This window comes from Rhynchophorus ferrugineus, unplaced genomic scaffold (genome assembly GCF_030347505.1).
Source record: "Rhynchophorus ferrugineus isolate W39M unplaced genomic scaffold, kcgeb_rfMv2 rfM2, whole genome shotgun sequence".
Lineage (NCBI taxonomy): Eukaryota > Metazoa > Arthropoda > Insecta > Coleoptera > Curculionidae > Rhynchophorus > Rhynchophorus ferrugineus.
In genome coordinates, this window is record NW_027472581.1 from 62,366,981 (window position 1) to 62,391,014 (window position 24,034).

General features: G+C 31.3%; 1 protein-coding gene across 6 annotated transcripts in view; it reads left to right on the plus strand.

Moving 5' to 3' along the window:
• jvl (javelin-like) overlaps window positions 1–24,034 on the plus strand; it is a 317,251-nt gene that overhangs the window by 156,938 nt on the left and 136,279 nt on the right. The window contains exon 1 of one of the 6 annotated variants that reach the window (XM_076394242.1): window positions 18,484–18,887. The exons of 4 other annotated variants lie outside the window; for them this stretch is intronic. In XM_076394242.1, the coding sequence (XP_076250357.1) occupies window positions 18,876–18,887 (12 nt within the window). In that variant the 5' untranslated portion in view covers window positions 18,484–18,875. Of the gene's footprint in view, window positions 1–18,483; window positions 18,888–24,034 lie in introns of those variants that run through there. One more of the 6 variants, XM_076394246.1, reaches the window with a different exon arrangement.

The window sequence follows — 24,034 nt, forward strand, 5'->3', positions numbered from 1 at the left end:
TCGACTGCCCAAGCCTCGTCTCCAGGTAACACCGCTGCCAGCCTTTTTTATTATTTGTATTTTTACATTTTTATATTACTTCAATAAATAGCAGTCACATAATGTAAACACCACTGTTTCATTTCGTTTTACGTCCATTCACCGAGCCATATAAAATATATCCTAAACAATAATTGCGTAAATCTTAAAAGATATGTTTATTAGAATAGAGATGAAGTCCGTACGAGGTGGTACCAAGGAATGTGTACTCGATATTCCAAATACGTCCTTTTATAATCGGCTCCGAGGGTTGAAAGGGTAGCTAGTTCGGTCAAACTGACAGAGCCAATCATGGGCCACTAACAATATATATAGAACAAAGACAAGACGTTGGATTGGCGTTCGTTCCGCAGTTACTCAAAGCGTGTCTTGGTGTAGTTAAGTGGAGTTTGGTCAAAAGTATCGCTGCTGAAGCCGTTGCGATAGTCGCATTGTATCGCACTGTTGCGATAGTCGAATTCTGCTGGATCATGAATGTAGAATTACTTGATGTTTGTGATTGTAATTGCAAATGTTTTTATAGGCAACAAGGGAAATGCGAAGATGAATAACCATCCCAGTCACGCTAGTAGCTAAGCTGGGTAAGACCGGATGTCTTCTAGGATGGTCTCTAAGTGGGTCACTGGTCAGTCAGTAGGCTTAATGCCGAGTACCGTTGTTTGGAGCCCACGTACAACAGTTCGCAGATAAGATAAACCCTCGTTGGTAGAAAGGAGACTTTAAATTATGTGAAAAGAAATTGTATTACAATAAAATACTTTTAATTTTTAGTGATGTGGTAATCCTATTAATTATATTATTATGGAATTTATTTATTAAAATTGTTATTACATTAAATTTTTATACATTACATTTTTATACTTACGACAAATTCTATTTCTTTAAATACTTTTATATTATTGCAGATTTTAAATAAAAAATACTAGGTATGTTTTTATAATTCTATACTCAAGGTCGGCAGAACGTCGAATTCGAATCGATTCGAATTTCTGTGCCATTGAGTATAAATTATCTGCAACTGCACATTTATAATACGGTGCAGGAACAACGAACAATCATTAGCTTTGCCTACGCAAGCTTGATAAAATCCGTTATTAACTTTCACTTAGGAAAATGATGGAACAATGACTATCTATTTATTAATCCGTCATATATTTTTTTGGTTTCGCAGAATGCAGGAAGATTTGTTCTCGGTACTTAGTAAATATGATATGCTCATTGTATAAATTAAATGTTAAGTTTGTTGGACAATGGCAATTCCTTTCCTTGTTTGTTTTGCTTTTTATATATAAAAATGTTGTATCTAAAACTGTATCTAATTTGTTTGGAGTAATTTGTCATAAACTTGTTCAAAAAGTTTTGTTATTTGATATTAAAAACACGAATTTATGGTATAAATGTTGATATTAGGAATGCCAAAAAAATATCGATATTTTTGGCAGATATTTTTTTGACACATATACATATATATATCAACATTTATACCATAAATTCGTGTTTTTAATATAATATATATATATATATATATATATATATATATATATATATATATATATATATATATATATATACATATATATATATATATATATATATATATATATATATATATATATACATACATATATATATATATATATATATATATATATATATATATACATACATATGTATATATATATATATATATATATATATATACATACATACATATGTATATATATATATATATATATATATATATATATATATATATATATATATATACATACATATATATATATATATATATATATATATATATATATATATATACATACATATGTATATATATATATATATATATATATATATATATATATACATACATACATATGTATATATATATATATATATATATATATATATATATATATATATATATATATTGATATTTTTATAAGCCGATATTTTTCAAAAAAAATTAATCAATAATTATATTTCTTAAACATTATAAAAAACTATATAATTATTTTTTATAAACTGTTTAAATTGATACTTAATTTTAAATGTTTTGTAATATTTGGTACTTCATTGCAAGGGTTTATTAAAAATAATATATATATTGCAAAAAAAATATCGGTGTGGTGCGAAGCCCTTGTTAAGCAATCGGTCCAGCCCAAATAAACCCTATTTGGTAAAAAGAATATTTTAAAATATAACAACAAAATTGACGAATTACTTCTTTGATCGACGACAGTTACTTTCCACCCATACATTTTTTCATATATTTAAACAAACAGAAGAAGTTATATATTTCTAATTAAGTAAATTTTACAACAAATCTTACTGAAAATATATATTAGATATATTATAAATTTTCAAAATGATATTTATTGTCTTCATAAAAATTGTTTTTATATCAGTTTTTTTTTTTTTTTTTTTTTTTTTTTTTTTTTTTTTTTTTTGTCGAAGAAATAAAAGTGCCGAGACCACCTCCAATTATAGTAAGTAATGTCACAGACTTTGACTTGCTATATGAAACAATGAAAACAAATAATATACTATTTAGAGCAACAACATTAAACAATGGACAAATCAAATTAAACGCCGAATGTCGTAAAACTTTTACGAAAATTGCTGAGTGCTTGGAATTCCTAAAATTACAATGGCACTCGTATGAAGATAAGCAAACCAGAGACATTAAAGTAATGGCAAGAGGGCTTCCACCGACAGCTAAAACTACTAAAATAGTGGAAGAGTTAATAAAAAATGGACTTAAATGTACTGACGTCACAAATATCCTGAAAAAAGAACGAAATAAAAATAACAATGGAGAAATAGTTGTCCAGAAGAAGCCTTTACCACTGTTTATGTTATCATTCCAACATAACACGGACATAAAAGCAATTTATGAAATTAAACAAATTCTAGGAGTCGAAGTAAAAATAGAACCTCTTAGAAAGGCAAATCTTGTGCCACAGTGCAAGAGATGCCAATTACATGGACACACACAAAAATTCTGTAAAAGGGAACCAAGGTGTGTAAAATGCTCAGGAAAACACATCACGGGAGAATGCAAAAAACCCAAAGGAACAAAAGCGAAATGTGCGAATTGCAATGAAGCGCATCCAGCAAGCTACAGAGGATGCGTAGTTGCGAAAACATTCCAAGAGAGAAGAAATAAAATCAGTCAGGCTAAAGAGCAAAAAACAGTGACTCAAAATAAACAACCAAAAATGTACAACGAAGTCAACGATGAAATGACCTATGCTCAAAGCATAAACCAAACCGCTCAAAAAGAAACAAAAAAAGAAGACGTTACAACCAACGAACTGCTATTGAAACTTATAGCAAAGCTGGACAACCAGGAAAAGATTATTGAATCGTTTTCTGAAAGATTACTTAAACTCGAAAACAATAGGGCGGTGGCCTCAAGAACTAAAAATGGCAAGTAAAGACATCCGCATCGCAATTTGGAATGCTAATGGGATTCAGAAACATCACGCTGACCTACAAGTATTCCTAGAATTGCAAAAAATAGATATTTGCTTAATATCTGAAACCCATTTGACAAAGGAATCCTTTATTAAATTTAGAGGATATCACTTTTACCACACCATTCATCCAGCTAACACAGCAAGAGGAGGAAGTGCAATAATAATAAAAAATAATATATGCCATCATCAAGAACCCGGACTCAGTTTAGCAGAAAATCAGGTAACGGCAGTAACTGTTATATCTAGCAAATACAGGGTTACATTAGCTTCCATATATAGCCCTCCAAGATACAACCAAAAAAAAGAAAATTACTTGAATGTTCTAAACAACCTAGGAGAAAAATTTATAATCGGTGGTGATTTCAATGCTAAAAATACAAGATGGGGATCTAGAATGACGACAACTAAAGGTAATGAATTACATAAAGCAGCTGCTGAGCTAGGGTGCAGTTACATGTCGACAGGAAAACCAACTTATTGGCCTACCGATCCAGAGAAAACTCCAGACCTGTTAGACTTCTTTATAGCTAGAAACATAACCACTAACTACATGGAAGTTGAAGAAAATTTTGACTTAAGTTCAGATCACACACCTGTGATTTTGACGCTGAGTGAAAACATTATAAGAAAACAACAAAATCCAACATTAACCAACAAGAGGACAGACTGGGAAGGATTTGTTGAAGAAATAAACAATCGAATTCAACTAAATGTTCCCCTTAAGACAGAAGACCAATTAAATTATGAAACCGAAAAACTCGTTGCAGACATCCAACAGGCTGCTTGGAATAACACTCCAGAAATTAAAACTTCAACCAAAGGAATAAATTACCCGAAAGAAATCAAGGAAATGGTAGCTGAAAAACGAAAACTACGGAAAAAATGGCAGCAAAATAGAACACCTGAAAATAAGAATATCTTAAACAACATAACACAAAGGTTGAAGAGGGAAATTTTGGAAATTAAAAACAATTCCATAAATAACTATCTACGAAATTTAACAGACGACAAGAACACAGACTATTCGCTCTGGAAAGCCACTAAATACCTAAAACGATCCTGTCTACATAGTCCTCCGATAAGAAACATGCATGGAAGTTGGGCACGCAGCAACCTGGAGAAAGCAGAAGCATTCGCTGACCATTTAGAGAAAACTTTCAAACCAAACGAAAGTGAAATTGAACATACTTTACCGGACATAGACGGCGAAAATTCGACAATTCAATTAACAACTCCGAAAGAAGTCACCAACGTTATTAAAACAAACATCAAGCCAAATAAATCACCAGGCTATGATTTAATAACAGGGCAATTGCTGCACAATCTGCCAAGAAAGGGTATTATAAAGCTCACTAACTTAATCAATGCAGCATTTCGACTGAAATATGTCCCAGACGTTTGGAAAATGGCTGAAATAATAATGGTTCCAAAACCTGGAAAATCACCAAATGATATAAAAGCTTATCGACCTATCTCACTGTTACCGATGATAGCTAAGGTATTTGAAAAGCTCCTCTTGAAAAGATTAAAACCAATTATAGAGAGAAAAAACCTAATACCAACACACCAGTTTGGGTTTATTACCAAACATTCAACGATTGATCAAGTGCATAGAATAACAGATGTTATTGAAAAAGCCTATGAAGATAATAAAGTATGCTCAGCTGTATTCTTAGATGTAGCACAAGCTTTCGACAAGGTATGGCACAAAGGCCTCGTCCATAAGCTACAGAAAATATTACCGAAGCAACACACCGAACTATTAAAATCCTACATCACAGCCAGAATGTTTAGAGTGAAACAAGAGGAAGCTTACTCTACAATAAAAGAAGCTAAAGCAGGTGTACCACAAGGAAGTGTACTGGGGCCAATTCTGTACCTACTTTATACATGTGATATACCACAAATCGAAAACATTACAATGGCTACATTTGCTGATGATACTGCTATTCTTGCTGTCGGAAACAATAGCGAAGATGCAACCAGAAACCTACAACAGGCTACTGACGCTATAAATAAATGGACCCAAATCTGGAAAATACAAATTAACCAAAACAAATCTGTGCATGTTCAATTCACCTATAAACAGGCCGCGCTTACACCATTGACCATAAACCACACTGTCATACCATACAGCAATAATGCTAAGTATCTCGGAATGACACTTGATGCAAAACTACGGTGGAAGGAACATGTCAAAAAGAAAAGAAAAGAACTTGAGTTAAAATATAGAAAAATGTATTGGCTAATTGGAAGAAAATCTCAATTAACTATACATAATAAATTACTTCTATATAAACAAATATTAAAACCTATATGGACATACGGAATACAATTATGGGGATGTTCCGCAAAAAGCAACATAAATCTAATACAAGTTTTCCAGAACAAAGTCCTAAGAAGCATCGTAGGTGCACCCAGATATTACCGGACCATTTATTTACATCGAGATCTTCAGATACCGACTGTCAATCAAGAAATTAAAAGAATTGCAAAGAGACATGAGGAGAGACTTCACTCTCATGTTAATTTCGAAGTATTACAACTCTTGGACAACACCAAAACCGGACGCAGACTCAAAAGGACCAAACCATTTGAACTTGTGTAGTGTGTTGTAGTGTAGTGCAGTGAGGTGCATTAGAAAAAACTCAAAGTGTTAAAACAATTATTATTATGTTAGAGACTATGTAGGACTGATGAGTCCTATTAGATATATACCTAGATTTAAGCTATTATAAGGACAAATTGTAGGTTAGTCGGCAACGACTAGTAACAATGTATATAATTATAAAAAAAAAAAAAAAAAAAAAGTTTTTTTGTCGAAAAATTATAATAATAAGTTTGAATGAGTGAGTAGTTTGAAATTATTGACAAATAATATTTTCTTCACAGAGCAGTCATGGATAATCTGATTGCCTAGTCTGCTAATACATGTGATTAGTCAACGAATCTTAAGTTATAAATAAATAATAATAAGTTGAATAATAAGTTAAAAATTTTCTTAGATCTATGTTAATATTAATCTTAATAATTGCCTTAATATTCCACGAATTTAGCTAATCGTATCTTTAAAATTATTCATTAAAATATCAATTTAAAATTAAAATAACTCATTATTGCATTGATTAAATAAAGTTATATTTTATTTTCTACATGGAAAAGTACTGAAAAGTTGATGTTTTCTCCGATGTACTAATAATAATAACAATTATATTAATATTTCGGTCTTTAAACACTCCAGGCTTGCTATAGTTACTTTAACTCACCGAAGAGTTCAAACTGTTTCTACAGGAATATAGTGCGTGATTGTACAAGTCCTTTTTTGCTAAATCTAAAGGATAGACCATCTATTTCTTTTTTCTTTGTTTAGTCGTGCAAACAAATCAAAGGTGAAAACTGAGCATAACCTAGAAGACCAATTAAAAGGATCTAATGTAATTACTACTACTTTATTTTCTGTTAATGATCGTAGCATTACCTAATATGTATCTAAGTCATGTAAATATATTATCTATAATAGATTTTTAGACTAAGTAAAAGTATTAGTATGCTTGTATTTATTTTGATCAGTGATATTTGTTGGGGAAAATGTTAAGTGTCAATGTAAACAACTCTCAAAAAACCTAAACTAAGTGTTAAAATCAATGGTTTTTGCATTTCCCAACTTAAAACAACAGTTTTCATTTAGATACTTATCAAACACTTTTGGGAATAATATCCTGATTGTTAGTGTGGTTTCAACTATTTAAAAGTGGAAATTATTTTATCGATGAAAAATAATAACCTGGAAATCCAAATAAATTCGAAGATAGTGAATTACAAGGCTTACTGGATGAAAGCCCAACTCAAACTTTCCGAAGAACAACTTAGATGTTAGTGAATCAACCGTTTCCAGATCTTTACATGTGTTGGGCGCAAAATATTGTTGGTTAAACCAGGAGAGCTATTCATATCGACACGGAAGTGGAATATTCATGCCCATAAGGATTTGCTATACATATAATGGAATCAGCAAGGCAATGATGGTGGTGTATTACTAGATGAATGAAACTGTTACTGCATATTTGTGCCCAGGTTAATTGAACCACATATTGATTTCGAAAGTAAAAAGATCAGAAAGCAACAGGGGCAAAGTCATCCTCGTGCATGACGACGCTCATGCTACAAACGTATTATTCAGTTCAAAATTCAGTAACAATATTTCAACAGTTTCAAAGGTATTCTCAGCACTTAAACCTATTTCAGCAGGTAGTGTTCCACAAGTCCCACAAGTTAGTGCCTTAGGACCATTCTATCTGCTCTACACTGCTGATATCTCAACAACAAAAGAAACAATACTTGAACTATTTGCTGACGACTCAGTTATAAAGGCAAAAGATGTATCTCTGTCTAAGGCTATAGAAAAAGTACAAGTAGCGGTCAACAAGATCTTCAAACGGATTAGAGACTGAAAAATACAGCTTAATAGCTCCAAATCTGTACATGCGTTGCGGCGAATTGACAAAAAATTACTTATATCATTTGACGGATTCCCGATTCCTAAAGCAGAATCAGCAAAATACCTCGGAATATATCTCGATGGTAGGTTAAACTGGAAATATCATGTCAGGCAAGAAGCAGAGCAAATTAGAACAAATGTGCTGGTTAGCCGGGATACTCTCAAATTAACCTAAAATCAAAGAGATTAGTTTATCAGTCAATCATATAGTCTATTAGGATCTATGGGGTTTCACTAAAATATCAAACTAACTAGTAATCCAACGCACCCAAAACAAATTTCTACAATTAATTACCAATGCTTATCGCTACGTAACCAACAAAGAAATGTCTTAGGAATCAAATGGATACACGAAGTGATCCAAGATTTCGGACTAAAACATGAAATAAGGTTGCTAAATCACAGCAACATGGAAGCGATACAGCGATTGGACAACACGCAGGGAATCAGAAGATTGAAGCGAACCAAACCACACGAACTAGTTTAAGGTATAAGTGTATTTTTAAGTTTAGCTTAAGTAGATTAGTATAATTTTAATTTGGCAAATACATATTGATTTATTATTCCCGTACACGCCTTCCTTATGTATTAATTGAAGTACAACAGAATAGTAGTAATAAATTAATTTATAAATTAAGATTGTGCTAAGCATATCGAGTGTAAGATGTAAATAATAAAATAAAATTCAAGATTCTTAATGGCAGAGTTATAACATGTATGTTATAAATCTTATAAAATTAAATTACAGTAAAAGTTTTACGTATGTATATATAACAAGTAAATTCAACTCAAATTGACTAATAAGGGTTGATATGTTCTGACAAGACATTTTATGTAATTTAGAGTATGCTTTTACTGAGATGATCGATTTTATTTACAGTTGTTTCCGTTTTCCTCCAAGCGCAAAAACATTGCTCACTGAATTGGACTAGTCTGAACCGACGCTAGCTTGATTTTATTACCATACTACGTGATTTGTTTCAGGTTTTATGCCGAAATATACAAATGAATTTGTTATGGTTCAGCGTCAAGGTGTGTATAAAAAAAAAGAAAATAATAATTTAATACAGTTATAAAAGTAATTAAATATCATTGTACTAATACGTTAAACTTTTCTAAAATACTGGAAATGTATGTAGTACATGTTCAATAGATTTTAGTTAGTTAGCATTCATCCTCTTGTCGATATTAAAAAGCTATATTTTCTTATTCCGGTACTAGGCACTTCCCTTCTAATAAATACCCTATTCTAAATTATAATCTCTAAAAAGTTAATATTTTAATTATTTATATTCCTAATATTATATATGCTTCAATTTCATATATAGAGAAGATGATATGTGAGATATACGTCATAATATTTGCTTTATATAATAATTTTATTAAAAACATTCATAATATTTCATATTAATTAATTATTTAAAAAAATTATAGCCGGAATGGTTAAGGTGGCAGGACGATAATTCTGGTAGGTTCCACTACCACCCGGGCATGGTTCTATATTTATATCTCTAATTTTGATTGTTAATAGGCAAGAGTGTAAAATCTGAGAAAGAAAACCAATCCAGTCACTAGAGACCAGGCAAGGTAAGACTGGATGTTTTCCGGGATGGTTTGTAAGTAATCTCTCGCCAGTTGGTAGGTTTACTGCCGAGGGCCGTGGTTCGAAGCTCAAATTAAAAAGTAGATCCATTACAAATAAACCCTTGGGTAGGAAGCGTTGCAGCTTTAGTATGCAGTTGGTGATATTACTTATTAGTTATTATTTCGGCGAGCTGCTTTTAGGGGAGTGTTTTGAGTTGGGCCAGCTAGATATTGGTGAAACCCGTGACCCATTTGTTGATTCTCTTAAACATTCTCTCTCTCATTAAACAATATAAACTTAAACTATTTTAGCCTATATAGTGCATAATTCGGTTAAGAGAAGGTTGAAGAAGTACTCTAAAAATCGACCTAACGTTTATATAAGAAGATGAAGAAATGTCCCTCGGATCATAGAAAAAATTAAAAACTGTCAAAATTTAAATACGTGTATCACTTAGTTTTAGGTATTTAAAATGCACAAGTGTACACCTATACAGTTTTGATAATAGTTTAATAAGACAACAAATTGGTTAATGAAGAGAATGAATTAAAAAAAGATAACAAAATTAAAAATGAAATTAAGCCTATTTTGGGAAACTTATTGTAAACACAATGAAAAAGTTGAATCGCTTGTAGAGATTTTAATGCTTATTGAGCGACTTGCGTTATTTTTATTTGTTATATCTTAAAGTCTGCTTTTTATCAACTAGGATTTATGGCTGAAACTACTGCTTAACGTAGACTTCGAACCACGGTTTTCAGCATTAAGCTTGTCGACTAGCGAGTGACCAATTTGGAGATTATCCCAGGGGACATTTGGTCTTATCCACTGACTAATATCATTTTCCTTGTTGAATTTTACACTCTTGCGTTTTGGCGAAACATAATTATATACAATTACACCCATAAATTTACAACCATGCCCCAAAAGGATTCAAACCCGCGACTATCGCAACAATAGGACCGTCCTATCGCCTTGACTATACAATGCCAACTAAGCTAGCATATTTTTTTTTGTTTTTTTTTCTATATTTTAAAGTCTCCTTTTACCAACTAGGAGTCTATCTGGACTGGGCCTACAGTTTAACGTGAGCTCCTAACCACGATCTTTGGCATTAAGCCTACCAACTGGCGAGTGACCAACTTTGAAATCGTCCCAGAAGACATCCGGTCTTACACAGTCTGGCTACTGGCGTGACTGGGATCATTTTCCTTGTTAGATTTTGCACTCTTGTCTATGACAATCACAAATATTAAACAATGAGAAACATAAATTTATGTCCCAGCAGGATTCGAACCCGCGACTATCGCAACAGTAAGTGGACCGTCCTGCCGCCTTTACCACTGCGCCAACCAAGCCGGCCTAGCATATTTTTATTTGTATTTTTATATCAGATATTTTAAATATTAAGCTTAAAAAATAATTATAATTAAGAAAAAACACACACACATTTATGAGTACACCGATTTTTGGTAACATGGTATATCTTAACATATACACCCTATTTAAAGAGTAAACTGTTTATTCTATAAAACAAAAAATATAAATATCACAATATTAAAATATTTATTGATAAAAAAATATGTCCCAGGCGTAATAAAAATACGAAATGAAGCCTCAGGACATTTCATCCTATTGCGTTTATTGTCTTTATTGATCTTTCAGACCGTCACAGATAGATATATTTGGAAATGAAATAAGAAGGGATCGGTCTTGATGATTAGGTTTGTCTTTCGTGAATCCTTTGAAGTAATCAGGGTGAAATACAAATTGGATTTATTCAAGAGGGAATTTGTGTCCTACTAGGAATTTAATAACCATTGTGGGTATTCAAAGGAAATATTTTTTTCTTTTTGTTGGCCTTATTTTCTATACTATGTAATATATTTCTGCAGTATCATTTTAATACATTTCAAGATATTTTAAATAGAAAATAGATAATTTAAAAATGATTTTGTTGGGAGAAAAAGTAATGAAAAATGTAAAAGGTACAAGGTTTTATCAATTTTTTTCAGATATTCATATTCAGACCAAACAACAATAAAAATAAACATTCATCGATTATGTATATATCAACATCAAGTTCAGCATTTCATATGATAATTTTATTCGGCTGAGCAAAAAGTTGAAAAACAATGAATTTTTTTTTCCATCGACCATGGATGTTTTTGTTTGTCTCAAAATCAGCGTCAGTTAAATCATATCTTTTTATCGATTAAGTATATAGCCTAATAAATAGCCGTTAATCAATTAAGTATTATTACATTTTATGTTATCTCTAAAAGAATCAACAGTGAACTTAATTTTGGAAATATTTTCCATCGTTGCTTGCATGTAAGCTTGCTCCATATTTCGCCTAACATACAAGGGACTTTTAACTGAAGCAAATAATGAGTAGAGCCAAATCTGCTGAGCTTATAGTTTGCACAAAGACTTCCTAACTAACGTTAAAAAGAATCTGCTTGCGATAAGAGTTCAGTTTATCTGTAGCATTGCTTATTGACCTTTTTTAAATCGACGCCGTGTTTTGGTGTTAATATACTGCCTTGTCCGGAGAAAATACCCACGACTTTTTCTATGGCCGTCACAATTTTCCACAAAGTATCATTATCAATATATGTGAGAAATCAAAAGATTAAAGAATATAAACACAGTTCCTTCGAAAAATATGTAAGTGAATCAAGTCCAGAAGCAAACAAAGATTACTCGCTATTGAAATCAACTCGGAGATTTAAAAGAACAATTATTAGAGTGCCTTAATAGGCGGCATGAATGGGTCGAAAATGGTCGAAATGAATGAGTTCGAAACAACGATGAAAAAGATGAATTATCGCACAAAATTTGGCTAACATATTCCAACCAGATGATATAAAATATACAATACATTCAAATCATGTTATCTGTTTATCAACCCGGTGTAGGTGTAAATCTGATTTCTCCAATGCAACATCCTACAGAAATTCTTAGATCTTTATATCTTTAGATCTTTAGGAGGTGGTCTCCTCCTAAAGAGGCTCCTGTAACTGATAATATTTCATATTGGTTATTGAAAAAGCTGCTACGAAAAGCAATTATCATGTTGAAATAAATTTTGCATTTGAAATTAATGATTGCAGAATTACTGTCAACTGTAGGAAAGAAAATTTAAGGTCTCGCATGAAGAAGCAATCTCAGAATTTAATCCTGTATGTGCTGTATATAGTGATGATAGTGCTGATATCCCAACATCAAAATAAACAGTCCTTGGAACATTTTCCGACGACAATTATTATGGCAAAAGATATATCTCTGCCTAAGGTTGTAGAAAAAATTCAACAGTCATCAAGATCTACAAATGGATTAGGAACTGGAAAACACAGCGTAACCAAATCTGTTCTTCTTAATTTTGCGTTGCGGCGAAATGACAAAATACTAATTATATGACTTGACAGATGTCCAATTCCTCAAGGAGAATAAGCTAAATACCTCGGCATACATATCGATGGTAGGTTAAATTGGAAACATCAAGTTAAACAAACAGCAGAGCAGATTAGACTCAAAGTCAAACAACTGTTCTGATTAGTCAGAAGATACCCTCAACTTGATTTAAACTCAAAAATGATATTGATTTGTCAGTCAATCATAAAGCGAATTTGGGCCTATGGGGTGCAAATATGGGATTGCACTAAAACATCAAACTAACTCAACGTACTGTAACGCACTCAAAAAATAGTTCGACGATTAATATGTATAACAATGATTATCGCTACATAACCAACGAAGAGCTGCACTATGACCTCGAAATCAAATAGATATACGTAGTAATCCAATATTTCGCCTTAAAACATGAAATAAGGTTGCTAAATCACAGCAACGTCGAAGCGATACAGCTACTGGACAACACGCAGAAAACCCGAAGGTTAAAGCGAACCAAGCCACACTGATTTGTATAGTATATTTTTAATTTTAGCTTAAGTAGTTTAGTTTTATTTTAATTTGGGCAATACATACTGATGAATTAATCCCCTAATCGTCTTGCTTATCTATTAATGCAAGTAGAACAGAAAGGTAGTAATAAATTAATTAGTAAATTACGATTGTACTAAGCATATCTAATGTAAGTTGTAATTAATAAAATAAACATATGTGAAAACCATATTTATTAATTTATCCAATTTCGTAGTGCGTATTTGGAAATAGCTATTTAAGATGCGAACTATTATTTGCTGCTGTTGAATTTTCATCCAGCCGACCTTGAAATTCTTGATATTCAAACTTTCAAGGTTATGTAAAGTGCGATCGATCATTATATTAATACTTGTACGAATGTTACAAATTGATTCCCGTACTTCTGAAACATTTTTTTTCTTACAATTCATATAAATGCGAAAAAGTTATATAATTCGTGTAGGTTTATAATTTAAGGCTCCATCCGATCAATATAGTACCACAAAAAAAACGCGAAAAGATTTCTACTTTAAATGTAATTTTATGCTCGAAGAAGAAATCTATAAATATCAAGTCTTACACCTAATAAATTTAATACTAAGATATTTGCATATGTGATATCGAATGCCAGCTGTACAAATGTTATTTATATAAAAAGAATTAATCAATTAAAAAACTATCAATTAGTTGTTTAACTAATGGAAACTTTCATTTTTCACTTTTATTTTAGGTTTACTATTTATGGCTATGAGAAATCTCCACAGATATAACATATATAACATACCTTTTATGCCTAGATCTATGAAATGTGTGCACAATTTATTTTAATTTAAATAAAATCGATGCTTTCTACTTGATAAGATCAATTTTCACGTTAATATAAAGCAAGCAATATTACAATAATTTATAGGTATCAGGAGTATGTTTTACTTTTATGTTAATACATTTATACTGATAAATTAATCTTACATAATTGTAATTGAAGAATTAGAAAGATTTATATTAAACCAAGTAAAAATCGTTATAAATATTTAGTAGCAAATTTAGTAATTAGTAAACAATATGTTAGAAGAGGGATTTTATAGTGTCGCAAAATAAATTAACATAGCATTTAGATTCTTAATAATTCTACAAAGCACAAGTAAACAAAGATAAAATATTTTTTTATATATTTTATTGTCTCTTTTTTACAAATTTGGGTTTATCTGAACCGAACCTTCTGCACGTGAGCTCCGAAGCACGTTCTTCGGCATTAAGTCTACTGACTGGCGAGTGACCAACTTAGAGACAATCCCAGAAGACACCCGACCTGGTTAATGGCATGTCTGGGATTATTTTCCTTATCGGATTTTTTGTCATATAGACAATCACAAACATAAAACCATACCATGTCCCAACAGAATTCAATCCCACGGCTATCGCAACAGTAGATCTACCAAGTCGGCTATTATATAATTATTTGCATGAACTTTGATCAGCGGGATCTATTGTTGAAAATGAATTATAAATTTAAACAAGTCGTAAACAACCTTTTAACAAAACTTTTAAACTCGATTCAATGCTTTTAACATTTCTCTACGTAACATACATAACATAGGTAGATTATGGTGATGCTGCTCCGTCATATCCTAATTGTCGGTTTTTGATCTCAATGGTGAATTGCAATAATAATTGGACGAAACCCCAACAAAATCTCAATGAACTATCTATCTATCTATATTAATAGTTGATGAATCAACTTTTTCTAGATATGCAATGGAAAGATCCAAAGATACCACACGTATTAACTGGAAATGTCATTTTGAACCATCTTTTTTATTTGTTTCAACATAACGACTTCATTGCTTGATAGTAAAGAGTTTTCTATGGCGTATTGTGACTGTTAAAAATTGATCTACTTGATATCCCGAAACGTAAAAATGATGGGATCATACATATGGTGAGATCGACAAGATGTGGTATGTTATGAGCTATTAAAGCCATATAAAATTACTTACCCATAGCCATATAAAGTTACTGTAGATGTCTACCATCGTTGCGTTATTGCAAAAAGCCCAACATGAGCAACAGATACAAAGCTATCTACTACATGACAATACCATATGTTGTGAAGTACTAAAGTAAAGTCAGAATGGTGATCAGAATATTTCCACGCACTTAATATTCGACCCAATTGGATTGCACTAGAAAAAAGTTTACCTATAACATAAGTCGGTTATAATAAGCGTTTAATCCACAATTACAAAGAAGATACTTTCCGAGGTTTGATGTATGAAGAACGTTAGCCAATTATGACCACATGAGCCGGAAGTATAGTTTATTTTATGAATAAAAAGTAAACCATAACGATAATTAGTTATAGATTCAAAAGTCTTTATAGACATAAATTAAATACATTATATACCTAATATTATCGTACAGTCTTTCAGGTAAAATAAAATGGCATTTATATAATATAATGGGGGATAGGGGGACCATAAATAAATAAGTTCTCCTGAGTTTTATATACCTTGCACATTTAAGGGGATAAGTAAAGGTAAAGTGTGATAAATAGTTCTATACTTTGATAGAAATTTATTTTTATGGTTTGCGCGGATAATGTAAATAACGATAATGGATTTTGAGTATTATATCGAAGAGAAACTTGAAATAACTTTATCATGTCTTAGAGATAATACCAATATCGTTTTACATGTAATTTTAATTAAAATATTTTATAATGGTATTACCTCCTCCTTCTATAAGACCCTAACACCATCCCTCCCTGATACCTCTCTCCTAAAGAAACGACTAAAGAAGGTATCGTGGTCATTGTTCCGTCTAGACATTGAAATTATTTGGGAATGTCGACTATATCATTGTCCGCCAGTTTGCCTTTAATTATTTTAACTGCGTTGTTTTTACCCAAATTTCCGCAGTATATCCTGTATGTAATGATTTTCCAAGTTTTGGTGGCTCCGAGTTCCAATAGTGCCCTTGGTTCCAAATTCTTATCCACCTTGAGTAGCCGTAGACTTTGAATTACAAGCTTCTGCCTAAATTACACTGGACTATATTAATTCACAGCAACTTTACTCCATTTTTGGTGACCTTACATACTGCACTGCAATACTTATAGAATAAATCCACTGACTAGCGGTCTCTGAGCACTTTCAGTCCACCTTTTGTGGCCTTACCGCTGCAGTTGTGATACTTTTTCCCGAACTCCCCTTAGTGATACCAAGAAATACTTCGAGTAATTTCGAAAGGATCGGCAAAATAAACATAAACCAGTCTTCTTTCCTTGATAACTAATTTGATTCAATTTAATTGAATAAATTCAATCTCTATATGATTAAAGGGTTTAACACATGAAAAACTTTTACTTTAAAATTATTTTATTTTACAAAAACAATTGCTGACTTTTGAACGGCAAACAGAAAATGTTCCTCCCGGCTCAATATGATTCTAATATTAACCAAGCCCCTATATGTATATACCTAACCAGAGCCGTACCAGGACGATATCTTTTATAATAATAATTAATGTAATGAAAAGACCAGAGGCTTGTTACTAGACTTTTTAAAGAAGCTCTTGTTAACGAATCCCGAATATGCAAATCAAATATTTATAGTGCATCATTTTTTTTTTATTTTGCGTCGACTGTCAGGTATGTTCATTGGCTCACACTTTGCTTCAGAAAATTAACACTGAACGATTTTCAACATATATTATTTTTATAAACCTTCGCCATTCAATTGATTGAATTACGCAGTGTAATATTGGTTGGCCTTTCATTCTAATCAAACTTATTAACCTCCTTCATGCATCTCGTAATGTGCTATGTATTTTCTTACCTAATGTTTGCTGATCAGTTCACGCATTTTCAAAAGGGTACGAATATATATATATATATATATATATATATATATATATTATATATATATATATATATATATATATATATATATATTATATATATATATATATATATATATTATATATATATATATATATATATATATTATATATATATATATATATATATATATATATTATATATTTTTTAATTTTATTAAAGTTTGTTTTATTATACTTATCCAGGTAATGTATTTTACTTTCATTACAGAGCATAATTACCTTTTTAAGTTTAGTTCTTGTTGCCTTTGCTTCTGTGTTTTCTTGTTAAGTCCTTGGTAAATCACTATATTTCTCCTTAATTTCTTTTGTTACTATCTGTAAAAATTCATTTTATAGTATATTCTAACCAAGTGCTCATGAACATTCTGAACAATTACACACATATCTTTCATGCTCTGCAATACGATTTTATATATTAATTTTATGTTCATTATAAACTCACCTTTAGTTGTTTCCACTCTCATCGCCTTATTTTTTTACTTGGCAGCATTGGATCTCATGCAGTCATTGTCACTTTCTGAGTCACTATTCAAATCAATAAGTAAACTATTAATTTCCAATCTATCTACCACTTAACCACCAAAGATCCACCATTTGTCGATTTATTCTTCTGTGTTTCTGTATTTTTTATCTTTTATATTTTTCTTTTTACTTTTGCTTAACGTTGGCTGCGATTTGGCGCTGTCATCAGCATTAAGTCTACAAAGTGTCAATTTAGAAGCCGTTATGGAAGTATAGCATTGAATAGGTATAAATGAGTATGTAGTTTTTGTAGATATTTCGGAACACATAATCGATATCCTCGATACTTTATTGGATCATCAGGTTATCTGAACTTCAAGCAAGGATATTTCAGTATTTCTTCCATATGAATAAATTTAAATAAATATATACATGATAGTGAATTTTATTACTGGTAAGATATTTTATTTGAATTCAATAAGGTTCTTGTACAGACCTAGTCATCTTGTGCCAGGCGCGGGCGCCATACAAGCCAATTTAGCGAACTCTCCGATGATCGTTGGCGCAAACCGCCCACCGTCCTCTCCCCCACCAGTCGCGTTCGTGGCCTCATCGCTTTTCGGTCGCCTTCGTTCACCAGTCAGTTCCGATCGTGTTTGTCGGTGGTGTAGTTTATTCGTTATCATCGTCATCAAACCCGCCGTAACATCGCGATGTTCATGAACCGTTGCCAAAGCTCTTCCGGATGCCGTTTGGTTATGTTACGCGTCCGTTGTTGACAGACTGATCGTTGGGAGCGTGGTTATTTTCGTTCTCTAAACGGAGTTGTGCATTTCGTCGAAGAGTTTCCCGAATTTATTTCAACGAGTGTCCGTTGTGCAACTGACATCAATTTAGGTGCGACGCGGGTGACACGCCGTCGTCGTAGATGGCTTTGGAAAGTGCTTTTTGGATTACGTATACGGAGTCTCCGTAGCCGGTGTGAATGTGGAATGAGGTTAGTAGTTTCTGGCGAGAGGATGATCATCAGGTCTCGTTTTTTTTTCTGCTAGTTGCTCATTCAATGTGGTAAATACGTCAGAACGGATAACAACATACAACAATGTGCTTTACGGTAGTTCAACATCTGTATCAGATCAAATAGGACGAAACCAGTTTACCAGCGTTATATTATAACCAAGTCTATTGTAAGGATCTCGATTTTAGTGTACACAAATTAGTATTCAGTTGTGAATAAATTACTCATAAAAGCACGTGCCTTAACAACAACACGTAACTATTTATTTATTTAATTATAATTTAAGCTTGTTATCGCGGTAACAAGTTGTTCTTGATTTTGAAGGAAGGGTGCACTATCTTTTATAACACTACATATTTAAACACTGTTATTGTATATTTGCATATCAATGTGTTGAGGTTAGAATATAAACAAACTGTCATAATCATATGAAAATAGATCTTCATATTATAATTCATTCAAATAATCTTAATGTTTATCCATTTTGGACAACCATAACAATTCTGTATATAAAACAGGTAAGTCTATATATAAATAAAATGTATATATAGCTTTAAAATTGTAAGAATACAAACCAAAAGCACATGCGTACATGTTTATTATATATACATCCAAGTTGTTCCAAGTCTTTAATTTATGTATATTGTTATGTTTTATTGTGAATGCTGTGTTGCATTCAGTGTAAACCGGAGGAAGTTCAGCCTTCAAAAGAAACTTATGGGTTATCCTACAATAACCTATTTTTAGTCGGGCGTATACAGACAAACTTTTCCTAGGTATGTACTTTATATATGGTCGTTCGTAGTAATTTCCTTTGATATCCTATAGTTTATTTTATCCACCAAATCGCAACGTAACTGTTCGAGCCTTTTGTACAGTTCCAACGTATGGACATTTTAGGTCTTTATACAAAAATAAGGCATTCACTACATAATTCCTATACCCTTCCTGCAATATACTAAGTACGTTCATTGCCCTCTATGCCCGTATGAGATGGCAGTCACACGAATAAAACAGATTTATGATTTAATGATTTAAATGTATCCATAATGACTTCGGCCTGTGGATGTTTGGATTGTCACTAACGTTCTTGACGGACCTCATGTAGTCTGTGACAGTTATATAAAATGTGTAGTTTTCATTTTGAATGAATTTTGACGCCTTAAAGATGGCCCATAATTTCACGGCCAGGATACCAGTCACTAGGAGTAGGCTAAAGTGTTGTTTTTGCACCAAGTTCGTAACTGCCGATCCAACATAATCATGTCTCTTAGAACCATCAGAAGATATGAAGATATGATTTCGGTGTTTTTCTTTAGGTTATTTTATTACTAGGGGTGAAGGCAGGGAAGTAACGAAAGAAATTGTGTTATTTGTATTCGTTTGCATTTTCATTTCAATATTTCATTAGTTATTTTTGATTAATTATTTTACTTTTGATTATTCAATATATAATTTCACTATATATGATATTGATAAAATTTAATTAGGAATATATTATAAAACATCTGTTCTATGCGAATGATGGCGAAAATAACTTTACCGATTCATTATACATGTTTACCGAACAAACTGTACCCGCATCTAATCACTTGTATTTTCATATAATAATATATAACCCTTTTAAGATTATCTTAAATTTGTATGTTAGTAATTTTACTTGAAGTTGTAATTGAAGACATAACGGTTATTTTTTTTTAATAATTTATAAAATGTTATATATACCTTATGTTATATATACATTTTTTTTTTCGTCAGGTGCACTACTACACTTTTAGCACTACACTACCTTGCTAAAATGCAATTTTGAGCGGTTCATGTTTAGCATTTGTATATGGTTAATAATTCTATCAATTTTAAATATTGCCAGTAGATTAACAAAGCTATATAGTGAATATGAATATAAGAAGAAGGCAAACTCCCTAGGTTAATTGCTATCTGACATCGAACAACAAACAGTAACTTGTGACATCACCAAGAAATTGCAAACAGGTAGTGACGAAATAACTACAAAATAATATCTATTGTCTTATTAACAATGTAGTTTATTTTTTATTGTTTTATTATACAGTGTTTAGGGAATATTTGGATTAATTATATTTTTCATAAAATATAATTGTTAATATTTTAATTTTTTTACAATGCCCTGTTCCTTAATAGTACCTGAAAAAGTTTGTTTTTTACCTGGTACCTACCTGTCCCTAGTATTATTGTTGTATGCCAATTCATAAAATTCCCGGAACTTATATATCAAAGAATACCCTCATTCCTTTTGTTTACTTTTTTGTATAAACAAATATAACTTTAATAATAGAGGAACAGGCTAAGAAACTACGGTTATATTGGTTGAATAAAATTAGGTTATATTATATCTTGAGGTTATTGAACTCATTGTTAATGAATAACAACCCTATTATAAATGTAATACGATACAGTAATGAATGGAAATTTCAGTATCTTATACAGCTGTTCCGATGTCTATTCTCTCAGATGTAATTAGGTTCATTCTAAATTAATCTATTTCAGAAGCTCGTGTATCACCCCTTACGCCAGATTAAAAATACTTCGCCCCATCTGCCCTTGTTCGTTAATACGTATCAAATCAATAGTGTTTCAAATTAAATAAAGCTCTATTTTGGTTACTGTTACAATATGTACCAAACTCGTGATTCATGAATTATTTTAATATTTACCAAAACTCTGTAGTGTTTTTACTGTTCATCATGAATTGACTTACATATGTATATCTTGGTGTTTTTGTTATTGTTAAGCTTATCTCTTATACTAGTTTTCTATTAAAAAATAATAAACTCTTTGGTTTTTTTATTGACAAAAATATTAATTAAACATATAATAATTTTAATTTGAAATAATATTTGTTTTTGTGAATTTTTAATTATACTGCATCTCTTGAAAATTCTATAGAGATTGAAGCATATTGTTTTGTTTATATTTATAGAACAGTTATCTTTTTTATTTCCTATGTTTACAGTTTCTAGTTTATCATGCTATATATTAAGCAATTGTTTTTACATTATTATTAAATCTTGAAAAACCTACCTACTAATAACAGTTTCTTTTAATACAATATTTGACATCCACTTTTAATTATAGCGGTTACAATAAAGTAAAAAATAAAAATCGAAGGAATCTGTTTTATTTATAGGCTGTTTTTAATTTAAGCTGTAGAACTTTATATTTTAAATATTATATATGGATTATTATATATCTCTAAATATAATTCTTCACATTCTAAACGGTTGGACCTATTGTGATGGAATTCTTGGTGTGTTTTGTTGATTCGAGAATGGTTTAGATTCACAATTAGGCCAGGTATGTGGCTGTGATAAGGCTCTAAGAATTTTTATATTTTTTTATTTCAGGCGTATATTAGTCAGAGTAACATTTTAATGGTAACAAATATTTTAGTGATTTATCCAAAATATTTTATTGATGTGTTATTTGTAATTTTAAAAACGCGCTGTCTTTAGCGATTTATCAAGAAATGAACTTAATATCTATAAAACGAATGTATTTATACAGCCGCACAGATATTTGGGGACTTCGCCTTTTCATGGGCTATATTGTGTGCTAATTTGTAATATATTGAATAATAAAAATAACATTGCTAATATATCACAATGTTATGAAATATTTTCATTGTCAGTTTTATTTCCATTGTATTTAGTTACATTAGTAACATTTTGTTTACATTCCTGTTATTTTTAATTGGATAGTTACTTATATTTATTTAAAAAAATACTACGCCTTCGAAGACGAACAGAAGATATTGATCAGTGTAAATAAAACGCAGAAATAATCGGTAACTATGGGTTGACTAAAACGACAAAATAACACTAATAATTTAAATTTAAGAGAATAGATTGTACAATATCAATATCTAATCAACAACCCACATTTAGAGTTACACAATCAAGTTTTTTTTTCTGATCCCGATTTAAAAAGTTCAAATTTCTATAAAACCACATCGAGCAGATGCAAGGGAGAGTGAAATTGTACTAACCTTGGCTGCAAAATGAGTTGTCAAAACTGCTAACCTATAATTTGTCTTTACAATAACTTGAATCTAGATATATATCTAGGAGGGCCATCAGCCCAATCTTTAATTTCTGGTGTAATAATATTTCAACACAATTAATTCCAACGTATTAATACTGTTTTTTTTTAAATGCGCCACACCACAAATGGTTCAAGTCTGTGCCTTGTTCTGGTGTTATCCAAGAGTTGTAATACTTTGATATTGGCATGAGAGTAGAATCTCTTCTTATGTCACTTGTGATTATCTTGATTTCCTAAGTGACAGTCGATATCTGAAGGTCTCGATGTAAGTAATCAGACTGTAGTATCTGGGTGCACCTACAGTACTTAGGACTTTGTAATCAGGTTTGATTGTGTACTGATAATTGGGATTTTCTTCCAATTAACTAATTAATTTTCCTATATTTTAACTCCAGTTTTTTCATTTTCGTTTTTAGATGTTTTTCCAGTGAAGTTTTGCATCAAGATTTATTCGAGAGACTTTGCGTTTTTGCTATATGGAATAACAGTATTATTCATTTTTATTTGTGCTTGTGCGGTTTGATTATAAAAGAACTGCACATGCACATATTTACTTTCATTAATTTTTATTTTCCAGGCTTGAGCCCAATTATTTATATTGCCTGTGGTAATTTTCATATGGCTTCTTTGCTATTGTCTTCGATAACAAGAAACGCAGTGTCATCAGCAAATGTAGCCAGCTTTATTTTCCATTTGTGGTATATCACATGTGTAGAGTAGATAAATAACTGGCTTCAATATACTTCCTTGTGGTATACCTGCTTTAGCTTCTTTTCTTGTATAATAAGCTTCTTCTCGTTTGACTCGAAACATTCTGGCTGAAATGTAAGATTTCTGATAGTTCGTTGTGCTCTTTCGGTAACACTTTCTGTAGCTGATTAACAAGCCCTTCATGCCATACTTTATGGAAGACTTGTGCTACGTCTAAGAATATAGCTGAACATACTTAAAAGATTTTCTTTTTAAATGTCATTAAAATGAACCCAAGATTCTTTGGATTAGGATCTCGCGTAATTATGAATATTATACTCCTTTACTAGTAAACA